General features: G+C 46.7%; 1 protein-coding gene across 1 annotated transcript in view; it reads right to left on the bottom strand.

Annotated features, from left to right (window-relative positions):
• LOC108874713 (titin-like) overlaps positions 1 to 13,822 on the bottom strand; it is a 203,254-nt gene that overhangs the window by 9,830 nt on the left and 179,602 nt on the right. The window contains 23 exon segments of the mRNA XM_051073998.1: positions 214 to 513; positions 711 to 1,016; positions 1,146 to 1,461; positions 1,570 to 1,838; positions 1,955 to 2,257; positions 2,400 to 2,702; positions 2,898 to 3,197; positions 3,401 to 3,691; positions 3,809 to 4,402; positions 4,621 to 4,902; positions 5,092 to 5,394; positions 5,519 to 5,682; positions 5,795 to 5,936; positions 6,145 to 6,444; positions 6,562 to 6,852; positions 7,088 to 7,399; positions 7,594 to 7,896; positions 8,043 to 9,774; positions 10,050 to 10,384; positions 10,529 to 10,828; positions 10,936 to 11,223; positions 11,312 to 11,605; positions 11,956 to 13,722. Coding sequence (XP_050929955.1) covers positions 214 to 513; positions 711 to 1,016; positions 1,146 to 1,461; positions 1,570 to 1,838; positions 1,955 to 2,257; positions 2,400 to 2,702; positions 2,898 to 3,197; positions 3,401 to 3,691; positions 3,809 to 4,402; positions 4,621 to 4,902; positions 5,092 to 5,394; positions 5,519 to 5,682; positions 5,795 to 5,936; positions 6,145 to 6,444; positions 6,562 to 6,852; positions 7,088 to 7,399; positions 7,594 to 7,896; positions 8,043 to 9,774; positions 10,050 to 10,384; positions 10,529 to 10,828; positions 10,936 to 11,223; positions 11,312 to 11,605; positions 11,956 to 13,722 — 9,795 coding nt within the window.

Below are 13,822 nucleotides of genomic sequence, written 5' to 3'. Positions count from 1 at the left end.
AAAATCTGAATGCATAATGCTTTGTTAATGCAATTTGTTTATAATGTAAGTTAATAAATTAAAAACACATTAAATTACAAATGAGTTAGTGTTTAACTTCGCAAAGACATAGGTCACATTAAAAATTGTCCCAGAGATTTATGTTAGCTTTTCTGAGAAAATCAACTGATTGAACATTTTGTTTGATGGGATCTGAACTCTGCAGCATCTCACCGCTTAGTTTGGTCTTGATGCCCATCGGCGTGCGACGAGGACGGCTGAGTCCAGTCTCATTCTCGGCAAAGATTCTGAACTCATACTCAGTGGCCTCCATTAAGCCACCCATGGTGAACTGACGATCCTTGGAACGCTCCTTGTTGCATTTCTTCCAGGCACTCTCCCCAGCCTCCCTGAACTCAATCCAGTAGCCCAGAATCTCCTTGCCTCCGTCATGCTCAGGCCTGAGCCAGTGGATGGTAATGGAGTCTTTGGTGATGGAGATGATGTCAATCTCTCCTGGTTGACTGGGTTTGTCTATAAGGCTGAGAAACAAAAGGATATTACAACTCACAATTCCCACAAATAAACCTGGAGTAGGCTCAAAGCAAAAAAAAAAAAAAAAAAGCCCCTCAAACTTCCATCTATTTTTAAATTTCCAGTGTCTCAACTATATTTTCTATTTAGTTTTTTTGGATTATTAATACAGAATAGGCCTAATATTATTAACTCACCAAATGGATCTTTGCAGACTACAGACTCAGAAGCAGGACCAGGTTCACTCTGCCCAATGTCGTTCTGAGCCACCACTCTGAACATGTACTCTGCATCTGGGATGAGCCCGGTGACATTGTACATAGTGGTGGTGATGTGTGTCTTGTTGTGGCGGACCCACTTCTCTGTTGAAATCTCCCTTCTTTCCACATAGTATCCTGTGATGCGGGAGCCTCCATCATCCCGAGGCCGGGCCCAGGACAGAGCCACCGTGGACTTGGTTACGTCCATGATCTCTGGTGGGTTGCTGGGAGGTTCTGGTGCGCCTGGAGGTGAAGCATTAACAACAATTATTGGCATTGCAATTATGAATGTACATTGTGTTCAAGGTGTATCTCCGACAAACATCAGTTGAGATTGGCCCTTCAGAATAATTGTGAAGTATCAGTACTCACAAAGTGGCGTCTTTGGTGTAACAGACTCATCAGACTTGAGGGATCTGCTGACGCCAAACTGGTTCTCGGCAGACACCTTGAAGTGATACTCCACGTTCTCCTTCAGGCCCTTCACCACCAGAGAATTCTCGGTTACCCGAGCGTCCACTGTATACCAAGCAGCCTTAGGTACTTCCCGCCTTTCCACGATGTATCCCAGGATGTCAGAGCCACCATCATCTGAAGGTGGCCTCCAGCTGACCCGTACTGATCTGGCTTGAATATCATCAAACTCCAGAGGGCCTTCTGGGGCATCAGGTCGACCAATGACCTTCACCTGGAAGGGTGATGTATACGAATTTAAGTTCCAACCATTTCAACCATTACTTTGGATACATAAGAACATTTTTTTCCACTTAAGTCATTCAGTGGACAGGCCACTCACCTTAATGTACACAGCCTTCCTGCCACATTTGTTCTCCAGCACCAGGTCGTAGGTACCAGTGTCATCTTTGTGTGCCTCTTTGATGACCAGTTCAGTGATATTGTCATGTGTAGCAATCATAGCCCGGTGGGAGATGTCACGACCATCCTTAGTCCATCTGCATGTAGGGATGGGTTTACCCTTGATGGGTACAGACAGGTGGATGACTCCACCCTGCCGCACCACGTAGCCCTCCTCATATTTACGGTCAAGCTCATAGTCGGGATAATCTGAAGATGAAGATTTTTGTCAATTAAATTTCAGATTCACGTAACAGAGAAAAATGCATTTAAAAATCAGGTGTGATGTTTATCTGACTGTAAATTATGGAATCTTGTTCTCCTACCAAGCATCTCCTGGACTTTAACCACTCCAGGAATCTCAGCGGGCTCTCCAGAACCACCAGCGTTGCAGGCAATGACCCTGAACTTGTACTCTGCGCCCTGTGGCATGTGAGTGAGGGTATACTCGCACATCTTGGTGGGTGTGGTGTTGCACAGGGTCCATTCCACCTGATCCACTTTCTGCATCTCGATAAAGTAACCAGTAATCACAGCACCACCCTCCTCTTCAGGCGGCAACCAGGCCAGAGAGACTGAAGTTCTTGTGGTGTCAGTGACTCTGGGCTGAACTGGAGGACCTGGAGGCGCTGTTCACCAACACAGAGAGACACACTTAAAAATACTGACTCATCCAAGATTCATCAAAAACAGGTTGTGATGCTTTCAAGAATGTAGCTCTGTAAGTGTCATTACATTAGCACAGCAGTTACATTGAGTTTTGTCACATACCAATGGGATCCATGGCAACAGTGATGGCAGAGCTCTCGCTGGGTTTGCCGGCTCCTCTTGAGTTAATGGCAGTGACACGGTATTCATATTCCAGGCCCTCGATCAGACCAGAGGAGCGGTACCTGGTCATGGTGACAGGGTTCTTGTTGATTTTCATCCATCTGTCAGAACGGGCCTCCTTACGTTCAATGATGTAGCCGGCAATGGTAGAGCCACCATTGTCCTCAGGTGGTTGCCAGGTCACGGTCATGCCCTCGTGGGTGACATCAAGCACCTCTGGCCTGCTTGGAGGTCCAGGGATGGCTACATAGGAAAAATAGTTGAATTAAATATAAGTAAAAATATCAGACAGCAGGACATGAAGGTCACTTCTGAATTGTTGGAGCTTTCATGTAAAATATGAATCCTTTCCTGCAAAACAGCAACAGTACAAGAATCATACTAATAAAAAAATACAGAGAACAGGAAGACCACTCTTTTGATGGGAAGAGAACTCACTCTTTGCACTCTTGCACTCCACCACTTCAGATTGCAGGAAGCTGCCTACGCCAAAGCGATTCATGGCAGCAACACGGAAGACATATTCAGTTCCCTCCGAGAGTCTGGTGAACTTAAAGCAGGGTCGGGTGACCGACTCTGAGATGGTGGTCCAGCCTGGCCGGTGGGCATCGCGCTGCTCCACCACATAGCCACTGACATTAGCTCCACCATCCTTTTCTGGAGGTTCCCAGCTCACTGTCACTGACACGCCGTCAACCTCCTCAATCTTCACTGGACCAACTGGGATGCCAGGTTTGTCTGGACAGACACAATGATGGTGGTTAGAATCTTTGCATGTCTTTGGATATCAGTTGAATTTTACTTGCTATAGAAATCATTTTAATCTTATTCACTGAATATAATGGTTATTGCGTTTTTGGGCCTCTTAAATGTAAAACTGCACTTCAGCACACACATCTTATCTGTGTATAATCTCATTTGTGCACAGACAGTCTCCTTACCAAGGATGATGACCTTGATGACCTCGGTTGCCATGCCAATGGCATTCTTCACCTCCAGTGTGTAGTCTCCCGTGTCATTGATTGTGGTCTCACGGATGACGAGGCGTGTGTATTTGCCGTTGCTGTCAATCTTGATGCGGTCCAAGCTGTCCTTCAACTTGACACCGCCAAAGAACCAGGAGCAGACAGGTTGTGGTTTGGCTTTAATCGGGATGTTGAGGTCGATTGGTTTGCCGCGGTGCACATGGACAATCTTCTGAGGGATGCTGGTCATGTCAATCTTGGGCATCACTGGAATACACAGCAAATATGCGACATATTTTAGTGATTTTTGTGGAGCTTTTTTGAGTTTTAGTAACACCAAAAGTGATTATGATGATTTTTGGGTGTGTTGAGGTGTTTTCTTACCCTTGATCTCCTGGATTGTGACTGGAGTGACAGTATCCATAGGCTCGCTGGCTCCCCTGCTGTTGGTAGCTCGGATTCTGAACAGGTACTGGTCATTCTCCATCAGGGATTGGATGGTGTGCTGGGACACTGAGGCCTTGACCACTGCCACGGCACTCCACCTGTCTGAGCCCACCTTGCAGGCCTCGATGTTGTAACCTGTCAGCCTACTGCCACCGTCATGCAGCGGCTTGTCCCAGTGCAGTGTGACAGAGGACTTGGTGACATCGACAACCTGGAGGTTCTGAGGCACTGATGGCACCTCGCACACCAGCACAGCCTCAGCCGTCTCACAAGGTTCACCAATGCCATAGATGTTCTCTGGCAGGACTCTGAAGAAGTAGTGCACGCCCTCCTCCAGACCAGTGATCCTAAACAGGGTCTTTCTACACTCAGTGGTGACAGTCTTGTATGACTTCATGTTGGCTTCACGCTTCTCTACAATGTAGTTGCTGACATGTGCACCACCATCGATGCTTGGAACATCCCAGGTGATCACAACAGACTCCTTGGTGTAGTCCTTCACCTTCACAGAACCTGGAGGACCAGGAGTGTCTGCAAAAAAGAGACGAGTTGAGGAAGAGAAGATATTAGTGTGTGTGTATCTTTAAAAACAGCTATGCTCTCAACTATGTCTGCAAAATTGACTCATCTTGGCAAATATAAGTGAAATTATTGAATTATTTCTATGATGTGCACCCTTTTATACACATTTGCCCAAAATTCAGCATGACATGACGCACCACTATCTGTGGAAGCTTAGGATGACATACCATAGACTTTAACCAGGATGGTAGCAGTCTTCTTGCCAGATGGGTTCTCAGCCTCCACAACATATTTTCCGGAGTCGTAACGATTGACCTTCTCCACCAGTAGCAAGGTGTAGCTATCAGTGGTTTCAATGAAGCCGCGGCTCTGCAGCTCCGTGCCCGTCTTCCTCCAGGCGACCACTGGTGCTGGCCGGCCAGTGACGGACACAAACAGACGCAGTGTTCCTCCGGCACGCAGGCATACTGTTTTCTTCAGGTCGTCAGCAAGTTCCAGGTCAGGCATTTCTGAGTAGGTGGAGCATAGTAAGAGAAGAGTCAGATAATGCTATGTCACTGACAATATTCAACCATGATAAAAGTGTTTTTTCCAGTTTGCTAAATCCAATCCTCAATTTGTATTGGTCACTACGATGACATGAAGTCAATAAAATATTGAACAAAAAACTCAATGATAAAATAACTGCACTGACTCACCGATTCTCTCCAGCGGCTCAACCTCAGCACTAGGTTCACTGAACTCCCCAGTGCCATTGCTGTTGATGGCAGCAACCCTGAATCTGTACTTCTTATTGGCTGCCAGGCCTGCTGCCACGTACTCATTGGTCTTGAGTGCCTTGGCAGTGGCGCGGTACCACTGTTCGGAGCCCTCTTCTAGGATCTCCACCACGTAGCCGGTGACGTCTGAGCCACCATCATACATGGGCCTGGTCCAGGTCATGCTGATGCTGTGCTTGGTTGTGTCAGTGATGCGAGGCATTGATGGAGGAGCTGGTGTATCTGGGACCATATAACAATAAATATAAATATGTTGTATATCTTCTTCTAATGTCATTACATCAAGTTAAAACTCAAGAATTTAAAATGAAGCTGTAGATATAAATTTTGCAGTTAAATGTCTTACATGTGGGGTCTTTGCAGAGGATATATGGTGAGGCATCGCTTGGCTGGCTGTCTCCAGCAGCATTGACGGCAGTCACCCTGAACTGGTATTCGCTTCCCTCCAGCAGGCCTGTGATCTTCAGACGGGTGTCGTAGATGGTGTAAGTCTTATTCACCCGAGTCCATCTGTTCCAGAGAAGAAATGAAAAGATACCATGACAGTGAGATGATGAGCATCAAAATTTCAGAAAGTGATAACTAAAATCCATCCATTAAGTCCTTCAGATGTTGTTCCCACCTGGTACTGCTCTTCTCTCGTTTATCTACTATGTAGTTTTTGATCTCACTGCCTCCATCACTCTCAGGCTTCAGCCACTCAATGATGACATGCTCCTTGCCCACCGCTGTAGCTTCAGGTGTACCCGGCTGGGATGGGATGGCTGAGGAAGAGAGTTGGCACAGGTCAGGGTCACATAAACAAATCTATATCATTGCAGCTGTTTCTCATTTCACTGTCTTTTGCTGGACATTGCTGATATCACCTATTGTTTTAAGATTTATTGCTCTTCAATGAGACGGATATAGCACTACTATCAGGAAAATTGATTTGTGTGGAAAAGTTAGACTCAGAGAAATGTTGCAGCTTACTGTAGGCATTTCTGGCGATGACAGGATCGGACTCCAGAGGAACTCCAGGTCCGAACTTATTGACTCCTCTTACTCTGAAAATGTACTCGTTGTTCTTGATCAGCCTACTGCTGACACATGACAGAGTCTTGCACTCCGCCTCCATGATAACCCAGTTGAGGCGGCTAGTCTCACGGCGTTCCACAATGTAATGACTGACAATGTCTCCGCCATCCTCCAGAGGAATCTTCCAGGACACTGTACACTTCTCCTCTGTCACTCTGCTGATTACGATCTTATCAGCTGGAGCTCCAGGAGTGTCTGAAAGAGGGAAACCCATCAGTCTTGTGACACATCTGTCTACTGCTACTCTACTAAATGTCTGGCTGTCCAGTTAAAAATCAGTTAAAAGCCCCCTATGATAGATTATAACCTCACCTAGAACTTTAACGTTGACAGCAGCGGTCCTGATTCCGCTGGCGTTCTTTACGGTCAGGATGTATCTGCCTGTGTCGTATCTGTCACAGTTCTTGATAACGGCCATGGCTCTGGTGGAGGTGTAGGTCAATGAGTATTTCTCTCCAAGCTCCAGAATCTTGTCACCCTTTGACCAGTACACTGTGGGTTCTGGTTTACCACCTACAGCACCATCCAGGACGAGGTCAGAGCCGGCAGAAATGACAACTGTCTCACCCACCAGCTTGCTGTCAAGCTCAGCTCTGGGAGGAGCTGCAGAAAAGAAGAAACAATAAGTTTTTTTTTACTTCAATAACAGCTGACAAGACAAAAAATTTAAAAAAAACAAAACACATAAAACATAGTATGTGTATTGAGGAAGAAATAATCAGAGGACAAAATGACAATACTTTTCAAATTAACACACCATGAGACTGAGATATAACTCTGAGAGATAACTGAGAGATAAAAATCCTGACTGCAGTGACTCTGTAACTCTTTAACGTACAGTATTCATCCTTGCATGTGACTGGTCCGGTGGACTCTGAGGGTGCACTGTGGACACCGGCAGCATTCTTGGCGATGACACGGTACTCATAGGTCTCTCCCTCTCCTAGGTTAGTTACGGTGAAATAGTTCTCGGTAATGGTGGTGTAGTTGCACTTGAGCCAGCGGTTGTCATCCCACTCATCCGTGCTGTAGACTTTCCTCTCCACCACGTAACCAACGATCTTGCTGCCGCCATCATTGAATGGTAGGGTCCAGCACAATGAAACGGAGGAGCGGCTGATGTCCGTCACCTCTGGTTTACCAGGAGGATCTATAAACAGGGAGGGAGAGAGGTTTGTTGTAAAAATTGACCACAGCTTTAATTTCTTTATGCTCTCATTAAAGTTCTTCTGAGCTTGCTAGCAAGGTGAACAGTAAAGTTTTTGTTGCTAATCTGTCCCGGCAAATAACCTGTCATTGAATTTATATAAATGTTTGTAGTTAAGACATGAATGATTCTCTCACCAACAGGATTCAGTGCCACCACAGGTCTGGAGGCCTCACTGGCCTTGCTGAGTCCAGCGAGGTTCATGGCATACACCCTGAACTGGTACTCCAAGCCCTCAATCAGGTTGGACACCTTATAATGGCACTCCAGGCAGGGCAGTTTGTTTTCCCTCACCCACAGAATCGTGTTCCTCTCCTTCTTTTCAATCCAGTAGCCTGTCACCTTGCTGCCACCATCTGCATATGGCACATCCCATTTGATGTTGATGGCATTAGCAGACACAGATACCACATCTGGACGAGTTGGAGGACTTGGTGGAACTGTGAAAATGAAGTGGAGGTCAGAACAGGGATTCTTAATTTGATCTGGACCTAAATACATTTACAGAGTCCATTAAAATTTGGCATTCATATATGTAAAATCAGGACTTTTATTTATTTTTGTGTACCCATGGAACAGAACTTACCAAATGGATGCTCAATGACTACAGCAGCAGACTCAATGGACTTGCTGACTCCGAATTTGTTCTCAGCACACACTCTGAAGGTGTACTCCATGTACTTGGTAAGATGAGTCACTTTGATGGTGGTTCTCTTCACACTGGAGTTCACCACTTGCCAGGAGGCAGAGCCAGACTCTCGTTTTTCCACAATGTAGTTGGTGATGTCAGTGCCGCCATCATCAGCTGGCTCAGACCAAGACAGGGTGCAGGACTCAGAGGAAACTCCAGAAATCTCCACAGGGCCTGTGGGTGGACTTGGTCTTCCAACAACAACCACAGTCACTGTGAATGTCTTCACACCAGCAGCATTCTCTAGGATCAGGTAGTATTTACCGCTGTCGGTTCTCTTGCTGTCTTTCACCACCAGAGTGGTTCTCTCCTTCGAGGTCTTGATGGAGAGTCTGTCAGTCTCCTTAAGCTTCATCTCCTCCAACTTCCAGGTGACCTTAGGTGCAGGCCTGCCACTGATAGGAATGTCGATAGTGAAGGTGTTGGAGATCTTGCAGGTGATGAGCTGGTTGGTTATGCTGCTGAGGTCAGCAGTTGGTTCGATGCGAGGCTCCTTAATGACCACAGAGCCAAAGGTACCCTGAGGCTCGCTGATTCCAGCATCATTCTTGGCTCTGACTCTGAAATCATACTCTGTGTTTTCGATCAGACCCTCCACCAACATCTTCAGGGACTTGGTCTCTCCACTGACAACCCAGCGGTCAGTGCCTTTAGCTCTGAATTCAACAATGTAGCCTCTGATTCGGCTGCCTCCATCATGCTCAGGCTTCAGCCACACCAGTGAGGCTGTTGAGTTGTTGGTGTCGACAACATCCAGTCTCTTGGGTGGTGCAGGTTCTTCTGTGGCAATGATAGGCTCTGTCATCTCATGAGGTTCTCCTTGGCCATACTGGTTCGCAGCAATCACCCTGAACAGATATGGTATGCCAATATCCAGACCAGTTACCCTGATCATCTGGCGAGAGCACTTGGTACTGACCTCCTGCCAGGCCAGACGGCTGGCCTCGCGTTTATCCACAATGTAATGGTGGATTCGGGATCCACCGTCATTGGCGGGAGCATCCCACATCAAAGTCAAGGCTCCGCGGGTAACGTCTTTAAAGGTGATGGCTCCCGGAGGTCCAGGTGTGTCCAGCACTTTAACAGTGAATGTGATGGACTTGCGGCCACTGTTGTTTTCCAGAGACAGGGTGTATTTGCCAGCCTCATATCTCGTGCACCCCTCAATGGTCAAAGTAGAGAATGAATCTGTGGTGTTGACATCAGCCATGACAGGCAGCTCACCATCTACCTTAGACCAGGTGGCAAGAGGAGTTGGTTTGCCGCGGAAGGCAACGTTGAGGGTGACAGTGCCACCATTCTTTATGATGTGTGTTTGCTTGAAGTTGGCGTCAATGTCAATCTCAGGAGATGTAAGTCTGTCCAGAGCCTGAACAGGGTTGGGCATCACTGAGGCTTCTCCTTGTCCCGATCCATTTACAGCACTAACCCTGAACTTGTAGAGCTCTCCAGGCACCAGGCCCTTGGCAGTGTATCTGGTGTGGATGCAAATCTGGCTGTTGACTCTGTGCCACTCCTCCAGACTGGCTTTACACATGTCTATATTGTAGCCAATGATTTCCATGCCACCATCAAAGACTGGCTTGGTCCATTCCAAAGTGACAGAGGACTTTGTTGAGTCAATGACCTGATTGTCAAGAAAAGAGTACAAGGTTTAATTTCTGTTTTCCTTTGTTAGCCTTTCTCTATATTATGACTTCTACGTGAAAGTTATTTCTGAGATTTCTACTGTGTTCTAATTTTCAGTGTCAGTACTAATAATTATAAATAAAAATAAAAAAATCTAAATAAATATCTGATAACTGACTATTTATCTGACATACATACGTCTGTAATTATGTTCAGATTTCAGTTTGTTTTCCGTGCAATGACAATAATTATGCAGCATTCCTGTAATCCTACCTTGATCACCGTTGGGGCACTAGGAGCACTGGTTGGCTCTCTGCATTTAAAGAGCCTGGAAGTACTGCTGGCTGGTCCGACACCAGCGCCATTTTCAGCCATGACACGGAACTCATACTCGTTGCCCTCTGTGAGGTTGGTGACACGGTGTCTTAGCTCTGTGATGGGCCTCTTTGAGGAAACTTTCACCCAGCGCAGGCTCTTCTTCTCCCTCCTCTCCAGGATGTAGTGTTTGATCTCGTTGCCTCCATCTGACCTTGGCCTGGTCCAGCACATAGTGATGCTGTCTCCAGTCACATGGGTGGCATCTGGGGTACCAGGGGCATCAGGAACAGCTGAGGGAGAGAAAGCAGAAAACACTGTAAATGATAAAGTCAATTTTGAATGTGAGGGTAGGTCTCTCATTTTTTGGCAATTTTCAAGGGCAATAGATTGTTTTTAAGATTTTGTCAGACGGATACGTGAGTGACTTTACTTACTGTACTGCATCTGTGCGATGATAGGATCAGAGTCCAGTGGTTTACCAACACCAAACTTGTTGACAGCAGAGATTCTGAACTGGTACTCATTGCCCTTGATGAGGTTGGTGGCATTGTAAGAACAAGCTTCACACTTGGAGGTGACCAAGGCCCAGGTGATCCTGGATGTCTCCCTCTTCTCCACTACGTAATGGGTGATGGCAGCACAGCCATCATTCTCTGGCGGGTTCCACCAAACAGTGCACTTCTCAGCTGTGATGCCGGTGAAACGGATGGGACCCTCAACAGGTCCCGGGGTATCTGTAAAGAGCAAAAAGGTAAATTGTCAGTAGAAATAAGTCCTTAAATGTTCGTCCCATACAATGTCACTAACACATAGCAAAACATAATCATCGGTGTTAACCAACCTTGTACTCTGACATTGACATCAGATTTCCTGGTGCCGGAGCTGTTCTTGGCCTCTACAGTGTAGATTCCACGATGGTTCCTGTCAGCATCACGAATAAACAGACTGCTGGTGCCAATGCCGGTGGTAATCTCAATATCAATCATGGTCCTCTTGTCAATCTCTTTGCCGTCCTTGTACCAGACAATCTGGGGGACAGGACGTCCAGTGATGCTGCAGGCAAGTTTAACATTCTCTCCAGCCCTCAGAGTGAGAACCTGGTCTGGAGACCACTCGATCTCAGGAGCAACTAGAGGTGCAAAGAGAATGAACAAATGAGGGATTGGCACAATTAAATGTATTTAGTCTACATATTTTTTCACCTTGAAAATACTTACTGCTCTCATCCTTGGTCATGATGTATGCAGAGGAGTTAGATGGTGGACTGACTGTGCCCACAGCATTCCTGGCAATCACTCTGAACTCAAACCTGTCTCCAGGTGACAGGCCAGTCACAGTGAACTGGGTTTCGCTGATATCAGTGAAGTTGCACCGCAGCCATTTGCCTCTACCTTGGCGCCTCTCCACACTGTAGGCCACAATTTTGCTGCCACCGTCCCTCTTGGGGACATCCCACTGTAGGGTGACTGAGTCTCTAGTTACGTCGATGCAGACAGGGGTGCCAGGTGGATCTAATGAGATGAGAAAGAAGCAATTTGTTCATACTGCTTGGTTGTAAAATCCTTATATAGTAATAAAGAAAATAAGATGTAGAAAAACATCTTTATAGGTAATATTACATATATGTGGTATTAAAAGAACTGCCACTTAAAGAAATATGCTTGCTTGTTGTCTAATATGACAGATTGTAAGGTGCTAGGCGATTATCTTTTTATATTTGATTGGAGCTAAGTTAAGGGTTTCTACTCTTTGCTTGCCTAAACATTTCCTGTAAATATTTCTATACAGGATGAACACACATGGAACCGGTGTCTGACCTAACTGGAAACACATATATTTGTAGTTTTTAGCATTTACTTACCAACAGGAGAAATAGCGAGCGCATGTTTGCTCTGTTCACTAACAAGGCTAACTCCAGCATTGTTCTCAGCGTAGACTCTGAAGGAGTACTCCAGTCCCTCCATGAGACCAATGATTCTGTACTCTCTGTTGGAGATGATGGTAGAGTTCACTTTCTGCCACAACAGGCTGTTCCTGTCCTTCTTCTCAACATGATAGCCCAAAATGGGGGATCCTCCATCAAACTCTGGGGCCTCCCACCTAATGGTCATACCATCACTAGTGACGTTGAAGGCAACAGGTTTTCCTGGTGGGCCTGGAGGTTTGTACTGGTGTTGGGCAACAACGTCTGAAGAGTTGAGAGGTTCACTGACTCCATACTTGTTCTCTGCACGGACCCTGAACTGGTACTCAGTTCCTTTGACCAGGTTGGGAATCTTGAAGGTGGTCCTGACAACGCTGGAACAGACCATCTTCCAGTTAGCCTGGGAGGTCTCGCGTTTCTCCACACTGTAGCAGGTGATCTCACTACCTCCATCTTCCTTTGACTCATCCCAGGAGATGATGATACTCTGAGCTTTAATCTCATCAAAGCGGATGGGACCGACAGGGGCTGAGGGGGGTCCCAGAGTAATTACATTAATGTCAAAGTAGTTCTTGACAACTCTGTTATCCAGGACCAAGGTGTATTGACCGGCATGTTCCTTCTTAGCTCCTCTGACTGTAACAGCAGTCTTGTTGTCAGTGGTCCTGAAGCGAATCTTCTCGCTTTCCTTCAGAGGCAAGTTATCCTTCAGCCAGCTGATTGCAGGTCTTGGTTTACCCTTGAATGGCAGTTCAATGTGGATGTTCTGACCAACGCGAACAGCAAGCTCTCCATTGGGGTAGTCGCTGAGAATGGCCTCGGGTGGAATGATGAAGTCCATCACTGTAATTGGACCAATCTGGGAGAAGTCACTGTTGCCCTTCTCATTCTTGGCAAACACTCTGAAGTCCATGACAGCATTCTCCTTGAGTCCTGTGACCTCACAAGTGCAACGCTTGCAGGTAGCACCCAAAGTCCAGGTAGGATCTTCCTTGGTTCTCTTCTCAATGATGTATTCAGTGATGTGGCTTCCACCATCATGGTCGGGTCTGGTCCACTGCAGGGTAACAGAGGTCTTTGTGGAGTCCACCATGACTAGATCTTTCACAGCTCCTGGAGTCTCCGTGGCTCTGACAGGCTCAGTGGTCTCACAGGTGTCACCTACACCAAACTCGTTTTCAGCGGACACACGGAAGAAGTAAGCTATGTCCTCCTCCAGGCCTGACACCTTGTAAGTCGTGTTAGGACACTCAGCGGTGATCACCTGGTAAGCCTTCATGGTGGAGGCCTTCTTCTCAACAATGTAATTAGTGACAGGGGAACCGCCATCAACAAGAGGAGCCTCCCAGCTGAGAGTCAGTTTTCCTCTTGTCACGTTCTTGATCATCAGTTTCTGACAGGTGGATGGACTGTCGAGAACCTTAAGGGAAACTGTAATTATCTTGGGTTCTCCCACGCCATTCTCAATCTCCAGTAGGTACTTGCCGCAATCATCACGGGTGACCTTAGGTATGAGGAGTGTGGTGGCTCGCTCAGTGCTGTTGATAGTGTAGCGGTTGTCACCAGCCATATTGCGGTCGCCGCGGCGCCAGGTGACATTGGGGACAGGGCGTCCCTTCAGAGGGATAAACACTTCCACGTCACGGCCAGCCCTGGCTGTGTACTGGGTGGTCATAGGAACATCTAAGTCCAAATCGGCCTCCTCTGTCAGAGAAAAGTGGAAAATAATTGTGAGGGGGATTTGTGGTATTTATAAAGACATAAGCCATCAGAATATACAGTATATTAGTCAGTATAACAATCA

Source organism: Lates calcarifer, linkage group LG1 (genome assembly GCF_001640805.2).
Source record: "Lates calcarifer isolate ASB-BC8 linkage group LG1, TLL_Latcal_v3, whole genome shotgun sequence".
Classification (NCBI taxonomy): Eukaryota; Metazoa; Chordata; class Actinopteri; family Centropomidae; genus Lates; species Lates calcarifer.
This window is presented reverse-complemented; position numbering and strand designations above follow the sequence as displayed.